General features: G+C 39.5%; 2 protein-coding genes across 2 annotated transcripts in view; both read left to right on the plus strand.

Annotated features, from left to right (window-relative positions):
- The first annotated feature begins 1,379 nt into the window (after positions 1–1,379).
- On the plus strand, positions 1,380–6,874 carry rpl35a (ribosomal protein L35a). The gene is made up of 5 exons (XM_060877530.1): positions 1,380–1,463; positions 2,328–2,375; positions 3,551–3,703; positions 5,134–5,278; positions 6,796–6,874. The coding sequence occupies exons 2-5, from the start codon at positions 2,365–2,367 to the stop codon at positions 6,817–6,819; spliced, it is 333 nt and encodes a 110-aa protein (XP_060733513.1). The 5' UTR covers positions 1,380–1,463; positions 2,328–2,364; the 3' UTR covers positions 6,820–6,874.
- Positions 6,875–8,167: 1,293 nt separating this feature from the next.
- Positions 8,168–27,663, plus strand: part of abcc5 (ATP-binding cassette, sub-family C (CFTR/MRP), member 5) — a 30,896-nt gene continuing 11,400 nt past the window's right edge. The window contains exons 1-16 of the mRNA XM_060877531.1: positions 8,168–8,242; positions 9,646–9,818; positions 15,978–16,126; positions 16,699–16,854; positions 18,591–18,735; positions 22,357–22,590; positions 23,474–23,647; positions 23,748–23,895; positions 23,999–24,147; positions 24,227–24,334; positions 24,490–24,831; positions 25,000–25,071; positions 25,178–25,302; positions 26,343–26,415; positions 26,673–26,876; positions 27,025–27,168. Coding sequence (XP_060733514.1) covers positions 9,699–9,818; positions 15,978–16,126; positions 16,699–16,854; positions 18,591–18,735; positions 22,357–22,590; positions 23,474–23,647; positions 23,748–23,895; positions 23,999–24,147; positions 24,227–24,334; positions 24,490–24,831; positions 25,000–25,071; positions 25,178–25,302; positions 26,343–26,415; positions 26,673–26,876; positions 27,025–27,168 — 2,343 coding nt within the window. The 5' untranslated portion in view covers positions 8,168–8,242; positions 9,646–9,698. The remainder of the gene's footprint in view (positions 8,243–9,645; positions 9,819–15,977; positions 16,127–16,698; positions 16,855–18,590; positions 18,736–22,356; positions 22,591–23,473; positions 23,648–23,747; positions 23,896–23,998; positions 24,148–24,226; positions 24,335–24,489; positions 24,832–24,999; positions 25,072–25,177; positions 25,303–26,342; positions 26,416–26,672; positions 26,877–27,024; positions 27,169–27,663) is intronic.

Raw genomic sequence — 27,663 nt, forward strand, 5'->3', positions numbered from 1 at the left:
TGCTCAGAGATGAAACTGTTTCATACAGGGGGTGAGAGTCATTCTCCAGCAATGATGATAGTTTTGCTACCATCTTGCTTTCTCTCACCTCCTGTACAGTGTACAGAGGAATCCCCAGGACTGAGCTGGCCTTCCTGATCAGCTTTTCCAGTCTCTTCCTTTCTGCAGCAGAGATGCTGCTGCACCAGCATACCACACCATAGAATATGGCTGAGGCCTCCACAGAGACAAAAAAAAAAGTCTTCAGTAGCTCTCCCTGTACTCCAGACCTTAGTCCAGAACCGTTCCCTGCAGGGCTCCAGTGTTGCAGACAAGGATGTCAGATTCACAGTCACGAGTCCTCACATACTGTGGTCGTGATGATGATGGTGCTTGGATGGTGCTATTATTATTATTATTATTATTATTATTATTATTATTATTATTATTATTACGGTAAAAAGTGACAGTACTGAAATCTTGCACGCGCTTTGACACGAGCCCGTTTTAAACTGTCCAATCAGAAACCCGTTTCTAGGCGCGTTAAATCAACCAATCAGTGATACGCAAACGGCGTGGGTCAACAGTTTATGTTTATTATATATAAATTATATTGAATCACTGACAATAAAGAATACGTTAGTTAGACAAGTTTAATCTTGTTAAATATTCCCACTGTACACATCCCCAGGTACATTTTAAAGTTGTATTTGACATTTTTAACGTGTTTGTTAAATTTCCTCGTTTTTTTGTTTTTTTTACTCAGGTTGTTTGGTTGCAGTTTTGTCTGATTTGAAGAACTTGATGTTTGTTGTGGTGCCATATAGGATAAAAAATAAAAAATAATAATTTCCATAAAAATGTCATATAAAAAGTAAAACTTTTGAATGAATATTAAAGTGAACTTAAAGAGGAATAAATAGAAATATTCTTGATCTTTCTTTTGGGTATTTGTGTAACTCATTTATACTTTATTTAAAGTTTGGCTCTTACAGTACGCATTGTATGTTTTATCCTATCTTAATAAACGTTATTTTAATTTTTAATATGCTATTTATTGATGTATAATAAGTGGTATACATTAATTAATGTATAACATTGTAAAGAGATATTCTTATTTTTATATACACACATATATTTTTTAATTCATATTATATATATGTGTGTGTGTGTGTGTGTGTGTGTGTTTTATTTATTTATATATATTTGTTATTTTATAAAATATTTTTTAATTTATATACATATATATATTCTTATTTCTTTACACACAAATATATATATATATATATATATATATATATATATATATATATATATATATATACACATACATACACACACACGTATATATATTTGTTGGTTTTTTGTTTATCATGTAAAATATTTTACTCAGGCGTATTTTCAGACACCTTCTCGACCAGATTTGTTACCCAGAATTCCTTGCGCTCGCCCTTTTCCGCCATCTTTGTTGCCGTATTGAGCAGGTAAACTCTAACAGCGGCTCAAAAATAACACTTTTAAACACGATGTGAATTAAATATTACAGCGATATGTTTATCAGCTCGTAGTTAAACGTCTACTGTTTATAGCTTGGTACTTTTTGTTGGGTATAAAGTGAAGATGGTGGAGATTTAGTGCTGATTGTGGAGCAGCTTCCCGACAGTGAAACGTTTAGAGCAGATAAAAAAAGTCCACTGGCGCAGAAACAACAGGAAAGTTAGCGGTGTTTGTGTGCAGTTACCTCTCATTAGTGTTCTACTGTATCATTAAGTTAGGAAGCTTGTTAACGCTTCAGTATTCAGCAGTGTGTGTTGCGTGTGCGCGCGCGCGCTGTGTGTGGTGGTGTGCTGTGTGTCTGGTGGTGTTGTGTGTCTGGTGCTGTGTGGTGAGTTGTGTGTGTGTGTGTTGCTGTGTCTGGTGTGGTGCTGTGTGTGGTGCTGTGTGTGGTGTGTTATGTGTGTGTGGTGCTGTATCTCGTGAGTTTTGTGTGTCCCGTCCTGTGTGTCGTGTGGTGTGGTGTGTGTCTGGTGCTGTGCTGTGTGTCTGGTGCTGTGTGGTGCGTTGTGTGTGGTGTGTGTCTGGTGCTGTGCTGTGTGTCTGGTGCTGTGTGGTGCGTTGTGTGTGGTGTGTGTCTGGTGAGTTGTGTGTGTGTGTTGCTGTGTCTGGTGTGGTGCTGTGTGTGGTGTGTTGTGTGTGTGGTGCTGTCTCGTGAGTTTTGTGTGTGTGGTGCTGTGTGTCTGGTGAGTTGTGTTGCATGTGTTTATTATTGAGCCTGATGACAACCGGCTCTATAACAAACTTTTAACATCTTTGGTGTTTTTCTTATTTTATTTCTTCTGCCTTTTTAGATTTCCTGCACGGGAAGCCGAAATAAAAGACTTCACAATGCCTGGAAGGTGATTTGATCTTGCATGTAAATATTTGTGTTGTTTAGGGATGTGTGTAGTCTAGTGGTTAAGGTGTTGGACTACTGACCAGAAGGTCATGGGTTCAAGTCCCAGGTCCACCAAGCTGCCACTGTTGGGCCCCTGGGCAAGGCCCTTAACCCTCAGGTGTATAAAATGAAATAAATGTAAGTCACTTTGGATTTGAGTGTCTGCTAAATGCTGTAAATGTAAAAGCATTATTATAAAGAACAATATAAGGATTAATATTAGATATATTTAAATGTTTGTATTTATCCCCACTGAGCAAGTCTGAGTGGTAAAGGAAGAAACCTTTAGAGGAACCAGACTCAAAGTGGATCCTCATATGGATGGCACTGGAGGGTGTGATTATAAATATACAGTCTGTATATATACAGGTGTATTGATGAGTTTGTTGTCCTCAAAGACCACATGGAGTTTCATCTCCTCTTTAGTATAGCAGAGTCTAACTGGAGCTGGTAAATCTATAGGTGCTTCAGGATCCTCACAGGGTCGGGCTTGTCTCAGTGGAGGTCCGACATCTTCAAAAATAGTTACTTTATTATTTCACTGAAATTCCCACTGCCTACTTTTACATTTATAACCTAGTGAGCTCATGGAAGAACCTTTCAAACGTGAAAGAATTCTGATTTACAATAGGATGTGTATTTAAGCTGTTGGTTTATCAGCATCTTCAACCTCAATGACCGTCACCTTTGTTGTCTTTTCACTCCACTGATGTCAGTTTTGAAAATTTCACGTCATTTGGTACCTATTTGTTCTTCTCTATTTCGATCACCTGTGACATAAATGGATAAGGTTTGTCCATTTTGCTGCATCATGCACCTATTTATAAACCTGCTTGATAAGAACAATACACAGGGAGTCTTTTTACTGCTGCGTTTGGTCCTAGCAGGCTTTTTTTGTGCATGCATGCTTCAAGGTTAACAAGTTTAAAATGCATCGAATGTAAAATTGCTGAATTTATGTATGTTTATGTACAAAAAAAATTCAGAGCACTGTTTTTTTTCTTTTCAGTATTTGTTTGAGACAGGTTTCCCAGACAGATGCACAGTGCTAATGTAGTTAATGATTTGCCCTTTTTTTTTTTTAATATTGTTACATGTTTTTGCCCATCTTTTTGCCCATCATGTGTCATGTCCTAGGTTGTGGTGCAAGGCAATCTTTGCTGGATATAAGCGTGGTCTGAGGAACCAACGTGAGCACACAGCACTGCTCAAGGTAGAGGGTGTGTACAGCCGCGATGAAGTGGATTTCTACCTGGGGAAACGTTGCGCCTATGTTTACAAGGCAAAAAAGTAAGCATGCACTTCTACTGTGGAAGCTGAAAACATCTATGTAACTTATGATAGCCATCATAATTTGAGGTCAGCAAACTCAAGCGTGACATGATGATTGTGCAAGCCTTGTTTAGTCAAATAGAGATTTGAGTGTACTGGTCCAAATCATAGAAAAACTCTCATCTAAAGCAGTGGGTGGCAACGTCTTGTAGACTGAGATCCCTGTAACTGAAATAAATGCCCCTTTTTTCCCCCCTTTGATCCTAATCCAGAAACTAATTGAGGTTTGGGTTAATCCAATAACTAAGCACTTAGTAATATAATAAATATACTTTTTATATGTATATTTGATTTGATTTATATATATATAGTTGATTTCCAGTACTAAAAAAAAAATATCCCAGAAATGTTTGGATCAGCGTGAGTGTCCAATCTTATTTGCAAAGAGCTGGTGTGGGTCAGGTTTTCAATTCAGTTTAAACAGGAGCCACATCTGATTCCACCTGTTTAATTGCTTTCAAAATGCAGTGTGGTGTTTCTTCTGCTCGGTTGCTATGAAAATCTGACCTCCACTGGCCCATTCTGGGTCATATCGGGCACCTCTGACATCAGCATCTGCCCAGAGGACCCAGTGTGCAGTAGATATGAATCGGCATGCACATTTTCAGCTTCAGAGAGAGACTGGGACAAGTCAGTGTTTGTTGTGACGTATGAGAACGTAAAATACCCGAAGTGCATATTTTCCCTAGCACAGAGCCTCAACTACTAGGAGGAAATCAATCATAAATAAAGATCAAATTTTAATTTTAAATCAAGTTTAATTCAAACATCAATAATGAAAAAAAACAAAGTCCTATAAATGACACAAATGTGACATTGGCAAATTAGAAGAACGTCTCAGGGTTCTGTTCAGTTTCTGTTCATCTGCCCACTGTGGTCTCTGATTTCTTTTCTTGGCTGCAAGAACTTGGACTTGTTGTCTTCAGGTGTTGCAGCTCAGAGCTCGAGATGCTTTTCTGCACATGTCTGTGTGCAGACTTCTGAAGAGTGGTCTGTTCTTTCAGCTCAATCCAGTCTCTCCACTCTCCTCTGACCTCTCATCAAAATATTCCCGTTTACCCTCAGAGCTGCCACTCGCTGACCCTTCTGAGCAAATTCTAGAGACTAGTTTGTGTGGAAATCGCACACCAGCAATTTCTGAAATGTACAAACCAGCTCACTACCAGCCACACCAGTCAAAATCACATTTATCTTCAAGATCAACGTGATCTCTCCTCTTTTAATGTTTGATGTGAATGTAAGCTGTTGAGTTTTATCTGCATGGTATTATGCACTACTGCCTCATTACTGGATTATTATTTAATTAGTAGCTATGTTTTCTTTGTTGCACCAAATTAAAATCCCATACCATTGTTCTAATATGCCTTTGTGTTGTGCTTTGTCCTTAGAACCACAGTCACCCCAGGTGGGAAGCCCAATAAGACTCGTGTTATCTGGGGTAAAGTCATGCGTGCTCATGGTAACAGTGGCATGGTGCGTGCTAAGTTCACAAGCAACCTGCCACCCAAGGCCATCGGTCACAGAATACGCGTGGTAAGTGGATCCAAAAAAAAAAAAAGCCACATGTTGCTTACTAGCTGACGTTACACACACTGTTATATGGAATTGTTAGATAAAGTTCATCATATGCCTGTTTACTTGCACTTCATTCCATCTAAAACCAAGTTCAGATGCTCTCAATTGCCTAACCTTTGACAATCGTTTATTTTGCCTCATCCCATGAAAACGCTTTGGATTTGGGGTTTATGGATGTAGACTATTTATTTGCCAGTTTAGATACACCTTTAAAGTACTGTTATGTCATGCGTTGTCTGTTTTAAATATCTCCAATAGCAAAATTGGTGCGGGAGAGAGCCAGGTAGTCATGTTTAGTGGCTTTTCTACATATTTCCTCCTTTGACACAAACATATCATTGTAGTATTGGTTTTTGATAAGTAAATGAAGTGGTATTGAAGGTGACCAGTGTAGTTTGCAGCGCATGAATAAAGGAGCTATGGAAGGTTTTAGAAAGTAAACGTAACAATCATGACAGAACGGTGTTAATCTTATTAAGGAAAAGCTTTCATCAGTTGAGGAGAAGCAGTGTAAGTAGAAAAGGGGTTAGAAGGCATGTTGTAATAATGTCCATTTAATTTTGTCCATCTTCAATCTGGAGATGTCATTTTCTTTGCATTTAAATCGTTCAGCTCAATCATCACAATAACCATTCTACTTGGGTCAGATCTGGAGACTGACCACAGACTGATTTTATGTGCAGGCATTTTATCTACCTAGGTTTTTGGACTTGTTTAAAAGGCATAGGATATTTTTGCTCTGCACAATTTCGTAATATTTAAGTTTGCTGGGGATATAAATCCCAAGAGCAGGATGTTTTACAAAATGCTGTTGGGTCTGAATAGTGAAGGGTGCAGTTGTACTGAATTGAACAACTTTCCAAGCAGCGTGTAGATTGCTTCTCCTCCGAGGGCTTTCGAGCCACATGCACCAAAATCAGATATGTCGTAGACCCTGGTCTAAAGTTTGTACTTCTAAGCGATCCGAGTTCCGGTACTCAAGGTACCGGGTCTCAAAGTGGCCTCCTTTGCCATAGACAACCGTTATAAACTTTAGAGGTATATAACTCTGCAAGCTTTCGAGCTATCTGCACCAAACTTCATTTAGGCCAGCTTCTTCAGGGTGATACTCTGAACAAAGGTTTAAATTGGTGTACCAACTGGCCTTTCGGTTTGCCCTGTCCCCAATATATGCAAAATCAAAAAACTTTCTACAACATTGACATGTGACGTATCAAAACACTCAGACCAATGAGGGAGCTTCCTCACGGGTATTCGGATGATGTCACATGCTCGTATCTACGTTCCTCCAAAATTACTGGCACGCTAGCCTTTGGGAATACTTGCTCTGACAAGCCAACATCAAAGTTTGTCATGACAGACTTTACAAATCTAGTTAGAAAATGTCATTTATATTCATCTTTTCTATTTTGTGGTTTGAAATTTTTGCTATTACTTTTGTAAAGTAACAATAAATGGCCTTTTTTGTGTTTCAGATGCTGTACCCTTCCCGAGTGTGAGGAGAGTTCTAAAGTTTAATTATAATTAAGGATCATTAAATATAATTATAATTAATATTCTTGTCTGCCTTTTTTTTTGTTGTTGACACAAACGTACCTCGCACAGAGGTGGGCAAATGTTTTGACCATTAATAAGAGCAATAATTCTGTAAATAAGAATCACAGAAACAAAGTTGCAGAATTTATCAATGCATGTAAAGGTGCTCACGGAGTTCCAGCTTTTATACACTAAAACAAAATAACTAAATGGAGTCCACAACAGCTACAAAATGTGTTTTTGTTTTCCTTTTTGTTTAATGTAAACACTTGCGAGAGTCGGAGTCTGGTGTCTTTGTCGGTGAGGTCACAGAGGGCAGATGTGCACTGGTAAACTGGCATTCAGAACGGTTTTGTAGTAGTTCAGAGAACAGAAGGGATAACATTTATTTTAAATTAAAAATCGCAGTTGAAACTCATTTGATTCAGGTTTTCTTCACCATATACTTTCTTAATCCTATTTTATGGACCTTGACTTATGTTGAAATGATGAGTAATTTTTTTTTTCTTTGAATCCAGTTTATGAAAATAAAATGAGGGGCTTTTCAGCCACCTTTTTGGATTTATACAGATCCCAAATGGTGACCTGCTCATGCACGGTGAAGTCACAGGGACTTTTGTGTGTTTATGGGTCTGGATTCGATCTTTACACGTTTAGTCTGGGAACAACTCCAACCTTGTGTTGTGATTGTGATCAGTGACAGATTTGGGACGCTTTTTATTTAATGTCCCAAGGTGTTGTTTAAAACAAGGAAGAAAAAAAACCCCAGAGTGTTGAATGCAAATCTTCCAGGTTCACCTGCAGCTATAAACACTGCACTTTATGATTAATCAAAGCACATTGTAGGTCTCGAGTTTTAAACTAACGTAAATTAATCTTTTTAATAAAAAATGGTGTTTTGTTGGTCAACTGCTTTTCCTCTGTGTGTGTTGTATTATTTTGGTGTTTCTTTGTTCACAAACACGATAATTTGACCAGTTTCCATAGCGTTAGTCATAAATACACAACTAATACGGCGTTAAATATAATAAAACACCGCCTGTAAACCTTAGTCTCACTAATATTTCTTTATAGCCGAGTGAAAATAAAATCAGATAAAAACATAAATGACGTGAAAGAAAAAAAAAAGACGGAAGATATTTTATGTAACACAAACTCGTCCTGTTTACCGTCATATTTTTTTTTTTGCGTTAATTCCTGTTTTGCATGGCATTATGGGTAATGTAGTGTTTTGTCGTCGACTTTACACGTAACCTTTAGTTCCAAATCCTACATTTCCCATCATGCATCTGGTCTTAAGTGCGCAGCCAGGACGCTTTATAAGCCAGTTGGTTTGTTTTTTTTTACTGTTCCAAATCTGCAGCTCGTCAAGAGGGACGTTTACAGGTAAAGTAAACTGCTGAATGGTTTCTATCTTATTCTGAAACAATATATAAGCGTTTTAACAGACGGTATCCGGTATAACGGAGATGTTTTGGTGAAATAAAAATTTAGATTTAGATGTAAACATGCAAGGACATAAACAAGGAATAATATCACTGGGGTTTAGTAATAAACAGCTGTCTGGTTGTTATAAAAAATTATATAATAATAATATAATAAAATAATGTAGTCATTTGAGGGTTTATATAATCTAATCTGATGCTTGTCTAGTGATCGACAAAACAACCAGATTCTAAAGATATAAAATCCTCAATAATAATAATAATAATAATAATAATAATAATATTGTTGTTGTTATTATTATTATTATTATTATTGTTATTATTACAATTAATATAGTATAATGTAATATTTATATATTATATTTAATATGTAATTTTATATTATAATATTTCATATATTAGTATTTAATTATTTTATATTATAATATAATTTAATAAATAATAATACATAAAAAATTATATAATATATTTTTCCCTATTAAATTTTGTATTTTATCAGACTGGTGTAACAGATAATCATGTTAGTGTGTCCATGGTCATGATCATAATGTTTAACCTATCAGTAAACAAGGACAGCATTCAAAGTCAGGATCCATCATATTTCTTGTTCACATCAGATTACAAGTGTTTACATCAGCCGTTAAACAGTGCAGTTCTTTTTACGTGAAGGGGAAAAAAGTCAACGAGGAAGCGTTGACTTCTCGTACATGTTCTGTAGGAACTTCCCTTTAGATGTGTTTATACACTTGTTCTGGTTGGGTCCCATGGGATGTCATTAAATACTGTAATGTAGGAAGGAGAAAGAAAACAGGATCTGTTTATATGGTCTTGGGTGAGCGTTGGAGTTTGTTATTGTCAGCCAGCTAGACTGTGAATAGAGTAGATTTTCTACCAAGAGTAAAATACTAAATGAACCACCCATATTCTGAACCACAGTTTAATTTTCCTATTATTGTTTTCGGCTTAGGCTAAGAAAGATAGTAAGAATGTTTGATGTGTTTATGCAGCTTTTTTTAGTTAGCTGTAAATAAATCCTTTTTTTGGAGCTCTGGAAAAATCAGGAAACTAAACATGAGCAATCGAAAACACTGATGAATTTTGTATACTGTGTCATTAATCTTATACTCCTTGCCTCAAGGAAAGGATCTTTTTATGCCTTTTACATGTATCTTATTATAATGTCAGTATATACAGTTTATGTAAAACTTGTAGTCATTCTTCTCCAACTAACATGTGGGCATTCATGGGATAGATGAATAACCAAAAGTGATCTACATAAACACTAGTTATAAACAGATTTCTTTCACTTTACATGACTTTTTTTTCCTCTGATGGCATGGGTAGATCAAAGCTCAAAGTGGAGGCCATTAAAGCGCTCCTATGGTTGCTTATAGAAGATGAAAGAACATGATTTGGGAAAGGACTGCCTGGCAGCAGGTCCTGCATACAGGACCGTTCCTTCCAGAGAGGTTTTACCAGCAAACGAAGTGGACCATTATCATCTCGCCAACGTCCAGGTCAGTAATAATACCTATCCTTGGGCTCCTGAAATGTTTCCATGTTTGTGTCTAGGCCTGATTGTATACTCAGTTTATAATGTCAGTTTTAGGGATGTGGGATGATGGTGTTGATTGTATGTATACTCAGTTTATGATGGCAGTTTTTATGTGGGATGATTGTGCTAAATAACATACAGCTGTTGTTTTTGTGTTTGGACACCGCGTCCTTCCCTCGTATTGTTGTCTGCTTTCACCAATCAGCGATACGTCAGCATGTTAGGCGAGGGTCTTGTGTTGCCCTTTTTTCCTCTTTGTCTTGCACTGTCAAGCCTATCTCTCTCTACCTCGCTCTTTCTCTCTCCCCACCGTTCAGTATTCCACTGGGGCTGCCCGGCCCGATGCTGATTGGCTGCTTGCTTTCTGCTGCGCTAAGTTGTTTACATAACGCGAGCCTGCCCTTACTTGTTATAACTGCCAATGGCATTGCAGAGCTGCAGTGATGCGTAGAGCAGCCTTGGCAACCGATTGGTCGATCCCCCCTCCCCTTTTCTTGCTTAAGGTGGCTGTGCAACGTGACTGCATTTGAGAAAGGAGAAAAGAGAACAAGAGGGATTGAGAGACTAAGAAGGGAGGGAGCTGTCCTTGCACTGCAGAAAACGGTTTTTTTTTTTTCATTCAGAAAAGCCAGGGATACAAAATGTTCTGTTTTTTTTTTTCTTTCTGCCTACATGCACTGTACAGAACTCATGCCCTTGTGTTTATGTAAAATTTCCATTTTATAAAAGGAAAACTACCCCTATCTATAATTATTTCTTTAAATGGTCACCTGCCAGGTTAACACATGCTTACTACGAGACAATGTCTGTCGACTCTATTTTTGGAGCTGCTGCTTCTGTTGTTTCACAGGACAGTGTAACACACCTAGAGGAAAGCAAACACTACCGTCTTCCACATACCCGAGCTCACACATCTCCATGATTGGTTTCTGTTTTTTGTGTTTTCTGGTTTGCGAGTGATAAGAAAAGCTCAGTGTCTTTCGTTGTTGTGTTAATAACAATGGAGAAAGAAAGAGAGAAAAAAAAACAATGGTGATGAAGCTAACGCAGGGTTTCCGCAGGCCACTGTAAAGCAATAAACGTCGAATTTTGCGGAAATTAAGGCCTTAAATGGCATTAAAAAGAATTCAACTGTATTCCTACATGCGTCCATGATCACGCTAGAACTTCAATGTAGAGAAAGTAAATTTCGCAAAGAAATGTGGGAGTGTAAATTACAGCAAATGTGGCTGGAAGGCAAAGATTTTAGGACATGATCGCAGCCTGTTTGCTGCTCAATGCAGAGAAGGATTTTGCAGTGGCTGTAAAAAAAATAAATAAATAAAAAGTATATACGCTATGTATGTTAAATCTCATATGTTGTCCAATACAAGTTGGCTCTAAAAGCCAGACAGCCAAAGCAATTATATATGTTTACTTGAACGTGACAGATAAAGTAAACTCAGCCGCTACTTCTACCACCACAAGCGCACTTCTGCTGCTGCCGATACCCAAGGAAAAATTGAGAGATTTTCTAACAGCATTTTTATCGTTATAGCCTAATTTTTCAGTAGGTCTAGCAATCAACATCTAGTTGATTGGTCTTGTTACATCCCGCGCATAGCTCGCGTGTCTAGGGGTTTTAGAGCATAACCCAGACCCTGTCACACCACCACACCAACAACATTCCGTATCAAATTTAAAGGTTTCTTTAAGCATCTGTATATAACAGGAAGTAAATCAAGAAAGTTCAACTGAGGAAGGGAAGAAAATCTCAGGAGGTGGAAATGCCAAAATAAACAAAAGTTTACTGCCTGGGGAGTGGAAATCTTGCTAACCTAGAACACAAAAGTAAAAGAAATAACAGATACCTGAACTCACTCCCTAGGAGAAAACAAGGATTCACAAAATAAAATGGCACCCACCTTCCTACCGTTCCCGAAATTACACAAGATAGAAAAGAGAACAATCAGCACCAAAGTCACTGATTACTATAACATTGGCTAGTGAGCATAACATGGACTCCAATATGCCGCGCTGGGCAGGGCAGGACATGACATGGACCATGCTCTTGGAGAAAAGGTCTCACCGACTGAGCCTTCTGCTCTGCTTTTAAACTCCTTTCCCTCCGATTGGTAAACAGGTGCAGCTGAGAGGAAGCAATTAGGTGACCTGAGAGCAGACAGTGGGAGGAGCCACAGGAGAGCAGGAGACAACACAACAAATACAGAACAAGACAAAATATACGTCTTCGGACGTAACAGTCTTCTTCTACTTTTGGCTTTTCCATTTAGGTTTTGCCACAGCGAATCATCAGTTTCCACATAACTCTATCCTCATCATCTTCTAATCTCACACCATTTACCTTCATGTCCTCATTTATCACGTCCATATATCTCCTCTTTGTTCTTCCTCTTGACCTCTTACCTGGCAGCTCCATCCCCAACATCCTTCTACCAATATAACCATCTCCCTCCTCTGTACATGTCCAAACCATCTCAATCTAGTATCTCTGACCTTGTCCCCAAAACAGCCAACATGAGCTGTCCCTCTGATGTGCTCCTTCCTAATCCTGTCCATCCTCATCACTCCTAAAGAGAACCTCAACATCTTCATCACTCCTAAAGAGAACCTCAACATCCTTGTCACTTCTAAAGAGAACCTCAACATCCTTGTCACTCTTAAAGAGAACCTCAACATCCTCATCACTCCTAAAGAGAACCTCAACATCCTCGTCACTCTTAAAGAGAACCTCAACATCCTCATCACTCCTAAAGAGAACCTCAACATCCTCATCACTCCTAAAGAGAACCTCAACATCCTCGTCACTCCTAAAGAGAACCTCAACATCCTCGTCACTCCTAAAGAGAACCTCAACATCCTCATCTCTGTTACCTCCATCTCTGCCTCATGTCTCTTCCTCACTGCTACAGTCTCTAACCCATACAGCAGAGCTGCTCTCACTACTGTTTTCTACACCTCAACATGGAATCAAGGCTAAGCGACTTAACTATGCACAAAAACAAGAACTGGGGTGCAGAAAAATGGCAGCAGGTGCTCTGGAATAATGAGTCAAAATTTTAATATTTGGCTATAGCAGGAAGCACGAGAGTCTGAAGGCAACAGTGAAACATGGTGGAGGTTCCTTGCAAGTTCCTCCAAATGGAGCTGGAGATTTGGTCAGGATTATTGATTTCCTTAATGCTATGAAATACACACAGACCCTTCATCATGTAACGCCATCAGGAAGGCAGCAGTACAATGACCACAAACATACAGCTAATATCATTAAGAACTATCTTCAGCATAGAGAGGAACAAGGTGTCCTGAAAGTGATGCTTTGGCCCAACAGAGCCCTAATCTCAACATCATCGAGTCTGTCTGGGATTACATGAAAAGTTTGGAGGTGTCAAACAGCTGGAACCAAATTCCTTGTGTGTGTAAATACACTTGGCCCATAAACTTGATTCTGATTCTGATTCTGATTCTGATTTATCTTACATGGAAACACAGGGACACTGGAGCCTTTATCAGGGGACTTAGGGCACAAATATAGGGACATCCTGGATGGGTTGTCACCTCATCACGGCACAATCTCTCACACACTCGCACGTCTGATCACACATTACGGACCATTTAGAGATGATAGTCAGCATACAACGGATGTCTTTGTACCGTTAAGGAAACCTGGAGTCCCCAGAACATGTTAACTCTGTGCACACAGTGTGGGAATCAAACCCACTTGTAAGCGTGTGATTCTCACGAAAGGCTAAAACACTACTGATCAGTGTGCACTGCCTCATGACATTTCCCTGTCTAGGCAGATCTTTTCATTCAAGCTCAAATATCATTGCTTTATATTCAGCTGGTGGAATCTGATATGCCACTCCGGGCCTGTTTTATGCAGATGTCCCGTCATTGTTGGCACGTCAATTGTTCTGTTGTTGGCGAGAATGACGTTTCTGAAAAAAGCAGTAGAAGGGTGCATGCAGCTCGAGACATTTTTTGTCACATTGAGAAACCCTTCACCGAGGGGGAACAAAGCTGTGACTTTATACAGCGCGTGACAAATTCCAGACAGTCTGCAGTATCACGTCAGTGAACTCTGCAGCACACTTTATGCATCGTCATCATACAAGGAGCTTCTCAGTTGGATCAAATGCCCAGGTTTTTTTTTTTTTTTTTTTTCCCATAGTTGGGACTTGATGAAACTGTGACTCATGGATGAGTTCATGATTCATAGACCTCTCTTATTTGCATGCAAGGTATTAAAGCACAGAATGCTACCAGTCATGATTAAAAGATTATGAGCTCGTGAGCCTGGTGTTTCTTTTTAATCTGACCATGAAACACTTTAAACAGGTATTTTCTTTTCAGTGTCCGCAAAAGGGCTGTTAAATATTTGATTTTCTGCACAAACTTATTTGGTCCGGATCTTTAATCTGTTCCTGTTTCTATAAACAGAAATGTTCTATAACAGCAGCTCTGACACTAGTGTCTATGTATTAATACACTCCTTTTAACACATTGCTATAGTAACATCTTTAACACCTTGTCGTTTTTTCTTCCGTTACTCAGAGACCGGTTACTCCCTTTTTTTTATTATCGCTTCTACAGACACACTCTAAAGTGTCTTCTGGTCAGAGTAGTTAGTCATAGTCATCAGCAGTGTGTGAGGGATGCAGTGTGAAACGTTTCTTTCCACTGGCTGGCTGTGTGGAACATCTTTGTGAAAGGGTTTTTTTTTTATTCAGCCATCAAGACTTGACTGAACTAAACACTGACATATTTAACCTGATTGTTGGTTAATTTGTTCTTTACTATTATAATTCTTTGAGCCATGGGGGAAATTAACAGAAAATACTTGCTTATTTCTAACTTCTGATTGGATGTGTAGTCTACAGCAAATGGACAGTGATCTGTCTGTAGCAGCCATACACAAAAAGCCCCGCCCCTTCAACACAAAATATTTTTTCAGCGCTTGCCTCATGCTACTTTCAGTTCGACACGCTTACAGGCTCTAACTCTGTACTGACATAAACTTTTTTATTATTATTATTATTATTTATTTATTTATTTATTTTTTAAAGTTGATCTACTTTTCTCAATTTGTGATTGCTGTGCAGCAGCTAACAAATGCTCGTAACTTCATTACGAATCGAACCCCCCAACCCTGGAGGTGTGAGGCAAATGTGCTAACCACTAAGCCACCGTGCCCCCTGCTCAACTAAACCGAGATAATTTTATTACGTTTATTCAACTGTCATTACAACTCGACGTATTGTGCGATGTATCGTTTTTCAACCTATAAAGCAATTTTAGTGCTGCCTTCGTCTCTTGTTACTAGCACATCAGAGCATACGGCTAATTCCAGCTAACACTGATTGCCCACCTATTATTTGTAACAACCCAACCTAATATAACTGGCTAAAACCGGCCCTGTTACAAGATGTCCTGCGGTTCTGAGTCGACACAGTCGACAGAGATGTGTGTAAAGAACAATGTAGCTAACAAATAAGGAAAGCTTAGAGCTTAAAATGCAAAAGCCACTGACTAGAAAACAGGAAAATATGTTAGTGTAGATAACAACATAAATTCAGCAAATAAAATTAGATTCATCCGGATTACTTGTCATATAAAATGCTATTCGGGGCGTTGTGATTCCAAACATGCAGCTTGCACAATGCTACACAGAAAGAAGAACCAACTTTAGAAAGCAAACTTCTGAGGGATGGAGTAAATATGAGGTAATTAGAAAATTGTGTGAATTTCGTTTTTGGCCAAGCGATCAAGTCACAACTGAAAGACCGTGTAAAGGGTGGTGTAAATAATTGTTGATTTGTTTATTACACCAGACAGGAATTTTGTTTGTGTGTGTGTGTGTGATTGTGTGTCTGAAAAAATGATGAGCCTTTGAAAAGTGCTTATGACGAAACATCCAGCTTTTGCCATGTGAGCTTTTTGCCTAAGAGAACTGATCCGTGGTGTTTGTTTTAACCTTTAACATCTGTATCTGTAACACTTTACAGATACTTGCTCACTTCCTTTTTTCCAGTTTTGCAATGTTAAATGTAATGTTTTTTTTTTATCTCAGAAATCGCTGACTCATACCTCTGTGTGTGTGTGTGTGTACATGTGTTAGGATGCTCTGGAGACGGCAGGCCGTGCCGAAGGCGGCTTCCCGTTGGACGGAGGCAGCGTCTCTCACACTAAAGAGCTGGAAGAGGAAGGAGGCCGAAGCAAGTACCACCACAGCGTCGGTGTCCTTAAGCCCTTTCGCTCTACCAGCAAGTAAGCTTTTACTATTTAGCATTGCTATTTCAAAGGTCACCAAAAAAATGTTTTTTTTAATTTTTGCTACTCTGTGCATGAATGTTTTGTGTATTGTTTTCTTGCATTGCACCAACAGCACAGTTGAATTCTTGCTTCCGTTTGGTGCAGAGGTGTTGATTAATTCACAGTAGTTCAGGCTGTAAGGCATAATCACAGGTTCAGCGTTTCTATTATTACAGATTTAGCATAAATGGGATTTAGGATTTTTTTTTAGTTCATAATATTCCGAGCAGATGTTTATTTAGCATTAATAGAAAGATTTTCACATTTTCCCACATTGGATGAAGGACATTTGGCTTTTTTGGTATACTGGTTACATTTTTTTAGTCTTCTTAACTTCAGTAGAAGAACAGAGAGCTGTTATAGCTGTTTCTAGCTGCTTAATGCAAGTCATAACAGGAGAAACTTGTTTCACAGACATTCCTTGTCTTAAAAAGGAAACATATTCTAAGATATCTAAGATACCTATCTATACCTATCTAAGATAACAAAGCTCATCTTTTTTGTTTATCTGTCCGTGTTTGTCTCAGACACGAGCACCCGGTGGACAACGCCGGCCTCTTCTCCTTCATGAGCTTTAGCTGGCTCACACCACTGGCCAAAACGGCCCACAAGAAAGGCCAGCTTCTGCTGGAGGACATTTGGGGAATATCGCAGTGGGAGAGCTGTGAGACCAACAGCAAACGGTCAGTATTAAATCCCCATTCCATATGCAGTTAACTCTAACGCTACATTCCACATGTACCAACTGGCCGTGATGAAGTGACCAGAGATTATTCATTTGCAACTACGTGAGCAACTACAACCGTTGGCGATTAGATGTGGGCGTGTCCACCATCACCAGAAAGTTGAGCAAAGTTTAACTTTATGCAAATAGGAAGTGACAGTGGAGTGACTAGCAACAGCAACTTTTTTCCATTGCAAAAAGCACACAAACTTCTTCTCCTTCATCTCGTATGATATGATGCATATATACACTGGTCAATTTTATTACAATTGCTGAGTCTCCATCCAGGACGTTTTGTTTTTGTAGCACTAAAAACTGATACGGAATGCTATTTGCACCACCTACTGATAAAAGTTGTTACTATGACAACCAGTTGTAGGAACGCCCATTGGTGACTTGCAGTGATAAAATCGCTGTATGTGTGAACATAGCATTAGTTTCATTATTTCCGTAGTCTTGAGACTTAGGTTCATGTTGATATTAAGATTTGCAGCTCTGCATACATCTGAGTTTAACTGGATTCCCCTGCTTATACCATATCCTCCAGGAAACTATATAATAATGTGTGCTCATTATTACCGGTTAAGGATATAAACCCACTAATCTGATTTCACACGAGACGAGGAAGGAATCATATCCACAATACACATTCAGTTGGGTTACCTCCATAATTTCCTACCTCCATGATTGTGGCAGATTGACCTTGTGAATGCAGGGGAGTGCGTCAGCCTTGGCGCTCTTGGAGCCAGGCTTGCAAGTAACTATAAAATTTAACCTCCTGATATACTGTACGTAGTGAGCTTGTCTAGGGTTTTGTTATTTTTCCAAGCTTAAACTGGTCTGTTGCAGCGATGGAGTGGTGTTGGTTTTCTTTAAATGTGTGTCTCCTTTTCACAAAGGAATTCTCCATGACCAGGATCGCAAAAGTCTGAGAGCTCTAGTGCTTCTAATTTAACACAACCATTTTCATTATGAATTATATTACTAACAACAGCTTGAGTGAAAGTTAAAATCTTTGAAAGAGATTCTTACTGTTTGGTTTGTCCTTTTTTATTTGCAATAATTACTCCACAATCTGTGCAAAAGCTTATGATCCACTCATCAGAGTGTCATCTGAACATATGCTTCAGTAGAAGAGATGAGACATGAGGAACATCTGAACTTTTATTCAAAGCAACTAACATGGCAAACATCAAATCAATAAATTATTTACATTTAAATAGGGAAATAAAAAAGTCTGACTTGAAATGAAGAACTTTCTACTCTCTGCTTTAATGAGCTTTAATCTGTGATACGTGTTGGAGTCTAACTCGAACTTCTCCAACTGCCTAACTCCGACTGTCTAACTACAACTTCTCTGACTGTCCAACTCTGACTTAAAAACAAACCTTCCACTGTTGCTGTTACTTAATCCTTTACAAAAAATAATCTGACTTTTGCTAACAGCAAATAATCTCTTCTGGTTGCCAAAATTGAATTTTGTTTTGCTGTCGCTATTATTTTTGAACATCTGGAGTTTAGTCCTGCTAGGACATTTAAACTAGACACCAATGGACATTGTGAATCTTGAACATCATTGAAGGTCTCATGGTGTCCACAGTTTATTAAAGAATGGCCCCAGACTGTCTTGGCTCACTTGAATGAGGACAGTTGATGGAAGATGTCGTCTGTGTCTGTGTTTGTGTTTGTGTGCAGGCTGTCAGGACTATGGGAGAAGGAGCTGAACGAGCGAGGGGACCAGGCCTCTCTCCACCGTGTGGCCTGGCTGTTCTGTCGTACTCGATTGCTGCTGTCTATCCTGTGCCTCATGGTCACTCAGCTGGCAGGCTTCAGCGGCCCAGTAAGTAACACCATCTCAGCTCTTGCCTCTCCTTTTCTCTCTTCTCCTCTCTTTCTTTTTGCTGTCTATCACTCTCTCTTTCTATATATCATTAGCTCTGAGGTTGACCGAAGCCTGCCCCTTCAGGTCAAATGCAAAGGTGAGTGCTTTCCTGGGGCATGGAAGGTGAATAGGATGAAATAGGAATGTGTTGTAAAGATTTACCAGAGCTCTTACCATTACTGTGTTTAACATGTGGTTGCCAAAATTTGCCAAAATACATTTACGATAAAGGGTCATTTATATGTAGTGTTATTTATTTAGTGCTTTAAATGAGACACATCAAAACCAACATGTGGGATTCTAATACGATTTACTTTAGATTGTAAAATTACCTAGATTCAAAATCTCTGCGGCCTTTTTCATTTTTTTTTTATTTCATTTTTTCTTATTTTACTTGATTTCCATCCGCTTTTTTTTCCTTTCCAAGCTGCCAGGTAAATGTTTTATTATCATGTCTAATTATGACGTTTCTTAGTTCCATCACAGGTTTCTTTCTTTGTAGGATTTTTAAAAATCACATTTACATTGTTCCCCAAAGCCAAAAAAAAAAGAGTTTCATGCACTTTCATGCATTTATATAAGAATTTGAATATGAAGTTATATTGCATTCCTGGAAAGGTTTCCACTTTTCTTTCCCTCTAGATATGTTATATGTTTGTTAAGGAGGGCTTACTCACTTCAAGGGCAATTCCGTTTTATTTTACTTCTGGGTTCTTCACAGCACTTTCTGGGGCATCGCTGAGTACACCAGATGTTTAGGTCAACCTTTTTATCTATCTCAGAAATGCTTGATTGCTGAGACGACCTAAGACATATTCAGATGTGCGTGATTATTGGTGGCATTAAGAGCATGCAATTAAATTTTCTAGCAAAAAAAAACCCACACAGCTTTTCCCTTACCACAATGTAGTCACCTAATACATGATTTTTTTTTACCCGATTGTCAAGATGAGTTTATCCAGCAATTAAGGATCCCTTCTAACTCCATAATTATTACTCCAAAGTATTTCCATAAACGTTCCTAAATTGGTGCAATTTTCTATCTTTTGTAAATACGTCATCGTCTTAGCAACAATCCAGAGGTAAAGATTACTACATTCGGGTAAGGGGAGTATTCACGTGTGTCTGCGAGGTTTAAAATGAAAATTCAGCCCACGTCCATAATCTGATCAATCCGTTTTTTGCTCTTTTTTTTACATCACATTTCCACCCTGAAACCCTGAAAAAATAAAAAATCTCTGCTACTTTAATTCATACTTTAATCCTGCAGATATTTCCTATCGGGTAAGTGTTATGAAGTGCCCAGAAGTGAAACAACTGAATTCTTCTTTGAAGTCCGACTAAGCAGAGAGCGTAGGGCATTCTTTTTGAAGTTTAAGAAAGCTGTATCGCTATCCACTACTGCTTTGTGTCACAAATTTGGATTGTATGGCACCGATGCAAAAGCACTAGTGTACACAAAGGTGCGTCAGGAGGATAGGCTAACTGGCTTTACAAGGAGAGCTTCTGTCACTGTCCCTCCATGGTGACACGGCAAGTCTCTGCCTTCCTCACCCTCTGGAGGACTCCAGATTTTATCCCCAAATCCCAGATGACTTATATAGCATTACATCAGCAGCAGCTGGTCTCCATTACTTCTGCTCATTCTAGATAGATTTGTTCAGGGACATGTCTTTCGAGTCCTAACTCATTGTAAAATGATATCTAGCTAAAGCAAGCCTTCCTTCCCTTTTTTCTTTTTTGAGTTAGGCGACATGATTTTTGGGAAGATGGCTAATAAAGGGAGAATGTGGGTTGGGTTGGGGGGTTTGCTCTGGGGGACAGATGTGGCTGTGGCCCCATGTGAGAGACATGTGACAGAGGCTATTCTTTAGATTCCACAGGGTGTCGGTTTTACCAGCGGAGTGAACACTGGCAGACAGAACACGTGATGACGCCCGCGAGGTAAGGGCAAGTTTCCTTATGCAGGGCTGGATCAAGAGTTTATGTTCCTTTTATTTATTCCCCCTCCTCCCCATCTGTCTCTATCTCTATCTCTCTCTGTCTCTCTTCCCTTTCTGATAATCTCTCACCACAATCTCGTATCTCTATTTTGCTCTCACATCCAAAATTGTTTCTTGATTTGATCCAGCAGAAATGTCACTGGTTTGGAAATGAATTACGCTTTAAGCTGTCTAACGTGTCATTTGTGCTCGAAGTGGACTCCATGTCCGTCCTTTAGCCTCACGCGAATGGACTGTTAATTTAAGCTATGCAGAAAAAGAAAATAAATAAAAAAAAAATCACGATGAAACAGGAAAGAAACAGGACTTGTGTTCTACAGTTAAGTCTTATTTGGACTGATAAGCTTTTACACTGGAGAGATGCCCTGGTGCATTTTAAATCTCATTTCATTTTTCTTTGTATGTTGGAGAATTCTTTGAACACATCATCTGTGGACTCCTTCAGTGACCTTTTATTTTTTTTAATGTCGTTTATGGGGATTTTTTTTTTTCTTTTTTTTTTTTTTTATTTTTTTATATAAAAAAAAAAGCTGTTCCACTGAGCCGAACGCAAGTAGACAAGAAGACAAGTATTGTGACAAATATGCAAATCCTGTTACAACAAATTACAAATGACTCTTGCTCCGATGAGAGATTGGAATGCCTTTGACTTATTTAAATTGTTCGCGTAAAATTTTAAATTTATTTTCTCTGCATCTTGTACATTTTGATTTCCTGGTACATGTTTTTATTGTCTCATGAATGTGCATCATGGATGTCATATTCACTTTGAAACATCCACTTTTTTTTTTTTGTTTTGTTTTCTTTCTTTTTTTTCTTTTTTCTTTTTTTTTTAAATAAAATCTTGCTGCTGTGACGAACCATTTGTGAATGGTGGCAAATGTTCTCATTATGTATGATGAGATCTCCTGAATGCCTCTGTGTGTGAAATTCCGAGTGATGTGGAAGATGCGTGTCTGTGGTATTTGTGCTATGCTGAAGTTACTGTTCTTGTTCTTGTACCCTATACCTATATGCTTTTTGCTCCTAATTTTTTGATTTAACTGATATTGATTTTCAGGTATTAAAACAAAAGTGCGTCTCCGTCCTGTATCCCAGCCTGATGTGACTGTAGGTAAAATGCCTTTGAATCCGCCAAAAAACAAAAAACAAGGGATGTCTGTAATAACATGTTGTTAGCTGTGCAATGTTTATTTGTCCAAAAACCTAGCGCTATTGGTGCTGTTTCATTGTCTCTCTTGTTCTTTTCAAAGGGTAGAGAAAAGGGCCACCTAAGGTAAACGATTAGAACACAATCTCAAAATGGCTGCCATGTCTTCTCAGTAGAAGTTGCTTTATCTTCACTGACTTCTTTAAACGATTAGAACACCATTCAGTACATTTCTCAACCATGCATCTAGTGCACTCCGATAAAGATATCTAGTGCACTTTGGATACGATAACTAGAAAGATTAAGGAATGCGAAGTGAGGAATGACGGTAGGACTGTTGATGAAAGGAGGCGTGTGTGCGTGTGTGCCCTCAGTCACGCGTGCTGTGTCCTGTCGCCCCCTTGCTCGTCCTCCCTTTCTCTATAGGCCTTTGTGGTAAGGCGGTTGTTGGAGTACACTCAGAAAAGTGAGCCCGATCTGCCATATGGCCTGCTGCTGGTGCTCGGCATGCTGGGCGCTGAGCTTCTGCGCTCCTGGTCACTTGCCCTCACCTGGGCACTCAACTACCGCACGGGTACTCGCCTGCGCGGCGCCATCCTCACCATGGCCTTCCACAAGATCCTGCACCTCCGAAGCCTCCGTGAGAAGTCTGTCGGAGAGGTGAGTCCTGCACAAGCGTCCTTCATTCGCTAGTTTATTATGTACACCTACCTAATAAATACACCACCAATCGTTCATTTTAAGAGATTCACGTAAAATTTAGATCACTTTTTAGGCGAACCATCTGTTACTATCCATTATCTCACTAAATCCAAAACAGCCAGTCAGCATCAGTGCCGTGGTCAGAAACCTGGTCAGAGTCTTGATGAATGGCTATCAAATGACTAAAACCTAGAGTGGATGGAAAAGGAGTCACAAGATAAGGTATCTAAAGGCATAGCCAGTAAAATTCCATTACTGCACTACCTGTTAGTATCGCAGTTAAAGATGGGTGACATGTTCAAGGAAAAACTGTGGTTCTGTTACAGTATAAAGCTGTTAGCTGCCAAGGTTTGAGATAAAATATCTATTTTGATAAGAGTTTACTATTCCAGTAGAAACCTACCCCCATCCTGATCCTCAGGGCACAAGACAAGGGCTTGTGAATGGTATGAAAGTGTATGGAAATCATTTACTTTTACCTTCACAGTCACCGGATTGTAACCCAGTCGAAGACTAATTTGGGACGTCGGAGCGACATGTTAGACACCACCATTAAACACCAAATGAGGGAATGTGTTTTGTAAAAATATGATTTATCCATCCACTTTCAGGGACTTGTAGACTACCGAGGTGTACTGAAGTTGTTCCGGTGGCTTGTGACCGCAAAACATATTATCGCAACACTTTTTTTTTCTTTATTAGCTCACCTAGCTGGAAATTGTAGATGGTCAGTCAGGCTGAATGTCACCCTACTAAAAATCCAGACATCTGCACGCAAGCTAACATGGCAGGATTAGTGACATGTTCTACAATATAAATACGTACGCACCGATGTTTCCAGCTGATCAACATGTGCTCGAGCGACGGCCAACGCATGTTTGAGGCGGCAGCCATGGGCAGCTTGCTGGCAGGAGGCCCCCTTGTGGCTGTGTTAGGAATGGCCTACAATCTCTCAGTGCTTGGACCCACATCTCTACTAGGCTCTGCTGTTTTCATCCTCTTCTACCCTACCATGGTGAGCAGCAGTTTCCTGAAGTGTTCCAGAAACATGCTTTCTTGAAAAAAGTTTTGCATCGTAATTTTTTTGTTTCTTTCTGTTCAAATCATTTTTATAGATGTTCAGCTCCAGACTCACTGCCTACTTTAGGAGGAAGGGAGTCGCCATAACTGACCAGCGTGTTCAAAAAATGAACGAGATCCTGAACTACATCAAGTTCATTAAGATGTACGCCTGGGTGAAGGCTTTTTCCCAAGTTCTGCGAAGTAAGGGCATTTGGATTTTTGTTTGTTTATTTTTGTTTTTTTTGGGGTTTATTTTGTTGTCGGAATTGCAGTTAGTCAAAACTTCCCGAATGTAATCTTTCAGGAATAAGAGATGAAGAAAGGCAGAACCTGGAGCGAACAGGATATTTCCAGAGTATTACCGTTGGTGTGGCTCCCATCGTTGTGGTGATTGCTAGTGTGGCAACCTTTTCAACCCATATGCTGCTAGGTTATGACCTCACTGCTGCTCAGGTCTGTTAACCCACTTTCGCAAATGCAAAGACAAAGCACTTGTCTTGAGTTTTTTAAGCTGAACCTCCTCCTTCTTCAGGCGTTTACCGTCGTGACCGTCTTCAATGCCATGACCTTTGCTCTGAAAGTCACTCCCTTCTCAGTCAAGTCCCTTTCTGAAGCATCTGTTGCGATGGAGAGGTTCAAGGTGAGTGTTGTCCTTCCTCGTTTCTTCTCACCCATTCAATCTCTTTACTTTTTGCCACAGTTTAAGCTCAGTTTTGGATTTAATGAGTACAAATACACATAAACATATAGGGAGGAAAGAAATTTTCTAACGTCTTTATCTGTGTGATGTTCCAGAGTGTTCTCTTGATGGCTGAGGTTAGGAAAATTTGTGAGCGACCACAGAGCTCTCACGTATCTGTGGAACTCAGCGGTGCGAGTTTTGCCTGGGAGACGGGCGGGCACAGCGCCCAGCCTACACCACGTGGCACGCCCTACGTAGGGCTGAGTCAGAGAGTGGCACGCAAGAGACGATACCACAAAGACGACTCGAACCATTGTGGGATGGTGGAGGAGGAGCACCACAGACAATTGTTCACAGACATGTCCTCAGGAGAAGACGATCAAACCCTGCCTTTACCCACCATTAGCCAACGGCTGCAGAGAACCTTGCACTGTATCGACATCACCATACAGAAGGTCTAAATTTGATATATATTACAAAGCCCAAATTCCTAGTGGTGGCACTTTATAAAGGAGGATATCGATAGATTTCTTTATTGTTGCAAATTTTTTACATGCATGCAATACAACAATGAAGACATCCACTTCTTAATCATGTATTTATTTTCACCACGCCGTTTGCAGGGAAAGCTGGTGGGTATCTGTGGATGTGTTGGCAGCGGAAAGACTTCGTTCATCTCTGCCATCCTTGGCCAGGTAACTGCTCCGGTCTTTACTCAGTCATAACCAGCGATTCAAACAGACTGTACCAGGACATGGATAAAACTCTGTTTTGTTCCTTTCTGTCCTGATCATCAATTAGATGACTCTTATAGAAGGAACAGTGGCGGTTGATGGAAATTTTGCATATGTGGCCCAGCAAGCATGGATCTTTAACGCTACATTTCGTGACAACATCCTGTTCGGGAAGGATTATGAGGAAGAAAGGTGAGTTTCAGTCTGCAGGCTTCTTTTAAGGGATTTTATGTAAAAAAAAAATATTATTTTATTTTGTTTGAGCAGATAAATTGTCCATGTGTGAAATGGAGCTGTCATTATGTTGGACAGAAACCTTGTATTTGTACCCTCTGTTTGGCAGCTTCTTATAGTTTCACTGCTGCATCACTGTCTGTATTTTAACTGCGGAGGTTCATTAAGAGACATTAAGAGGCTTAGATTACCGTAACTCTTTATATTGCGGTATATCTAAAACTCAGATTACGCGTCTCCAGCTCGTTCAAAATGCTGCTGCCAGATTTCTCTCTAGCTGTCGCAAACATGAACACATCACTCCCATTCTTAAATCTCTACACTGGCTGCCGATTTCGCAGAGAATAGATTTTAAGATTTTACTCTTTGTCTATAAGTCTCTCCATAATACCGCTCCTCTCTATTTATCTGAACTTCTTCATCCCTACAATCCTATTAGAAGTCTTCGCTCATCTGACCAGGCCATGTTGGTGCTTCCTCGTGTACGGCTCAAGCGTAGAGGAGAGCGTGCTTTTTTTCTGTGGCCGGTCCTAGACTATGGAACTCCCTGCCACTAGAGATTAGGACGGCACCCACCATATCTAGTTTTAAGTCCATGCTAAAGACCCACTTATTTTCTCTAGCCTTTTCATGATTTGCCCAGGGGTTTATGGCTGTTTATATCTGGTCTATAGTTTTATTTATTTCACCTTCTTTTACACTGGCTATTTTATTTATTATTTATTCATTTATATATATATATATATATATATATATTTACATATATACATTTTTTTCTAAGAATTCTTATTTTAGTTTCTTGAACTACTTTGTGCATGTGTGTATTCTTAAGTGTATGTGTGTGTATGTCAAACGCACTGTGAAGCACTTTGGTCAGCCATGTGGCTGTTTGTAAATGTGCTATACAAATAAAGTTGAACTTGAACTTGAACTTTCTGTCATTTGCTGGGTTAGCAGCTCTCCATCCCATAATAAGTCTCTGTTTTTGGTTGCCTTAGATACCAGGCAGTCTTGAGTGCTTGTTCTCTGAGACCAGACTTGGCCATACTTCCTAACTCTGACCTGACTGAGGTAAGCTGTTTAGACAAAAACTTATGAATCAACTTACTGTATGTTAAGTAAGGGGAAAAAAACATGACTTTTTAAATTTTATTTCTTCTTGTACCACCGCAGTTATTGGTTTAATAAAAGCAGCTTATTTAAAATTGTAAGCATCTCCTTTTGACCAATCAGATTCAAGAATTCAGATGTCTAAGTACTTTATATGAGGAGAGTAAAAGTTACTCCTCAATGTAAGCCGCATATAAATTTTCTTTCTTGATCGATAGATTGGTGAACGAGGGGCGAATCTGAGCGGAGGTCAGCGGCAGAGGATAAGTATGGCTCGGGCGCTTTACAGTGACAGGGACATCTACATCCTGGACGACCCCCTCAGTTCTCTAGATGCCCATGTGGGCAACCACATCTTCAACAATGCGATTAAGAAGCAGCTGCGAGGCAAGACGGTCATCTTTGTCACTCACCAGCTACAGGTAGGAACAAACTTCGTCTTCAAACAGAATCTGTCAGCTCCTAGGCTTCCTGATCGTATAGTAATTGTGAATTCCCAGCCTTTTCACTCGTCATAATTGAATAAAATGCTACGGTTTAATCATACATGGCAACGTTCTTTTAAATAAGTACTTGGTGGACTGCGACGAAGTGATCTTTATGCGAGAGGGAAGCATCACGGAGAAGGGTAGCCACGAAGACCTGATGAATCTGAACGGAGATTACGCAGCCATGTTTAACAACCTGCAGCTCGGAGACAATCCGTTTATAGAGGTATGACTTGCTGACATATTAAAAAGGAGACAACAACTTCCTTATAGATGTCTATAAACATATGTATATTCTGTACTCACACTGATGTTACCTTTAATGTATCACAGGAGTCTTAAACTATTATATATAATCTACATACCGTAAAACTGCAAATAATACGAGAACGATGTGACAGCAATGGGCAGAACAATATAAGTTACCGCTAAAATCCATCGAGCATATGAACTTGTTGCCCGAAACACATCAACAAGAAAGAATGAAGGCTAAACTGTAAAACGACTGCAATCATGTGATAGAAAATTACTCTATTCATCACTATCATCATCCCCGCGATCCTCAATTACAAGTTCGTTGGCGAATTCCTCCTCCTCGTCGCTCTCCTCCACTTCTCCCTCTCCGGCCTCCACTAACTCTGCCTGCCTTGCTCGCACTAACAGCTCCCGCCCAGATGCCTACGGCTCTCCCTCCCATCTTCTGACTGAAAAGTCGTTGCGC

This window comes from Tachysurus vachellii, chromosome 9 (genome assembly GCF_030014155.1).
Source record: "Tachysurus vachellii isolate PV-2020 chromosome 9, HZAU_Pvac_v1, whole genome shotgun sequence".
NCBI classification, from domain to species: Eukaryota; Metazoa; Chordata; class Actinopteri; order Siluriformes; family Bagridae; genus Tachysurus; species Tachysurus vachellii.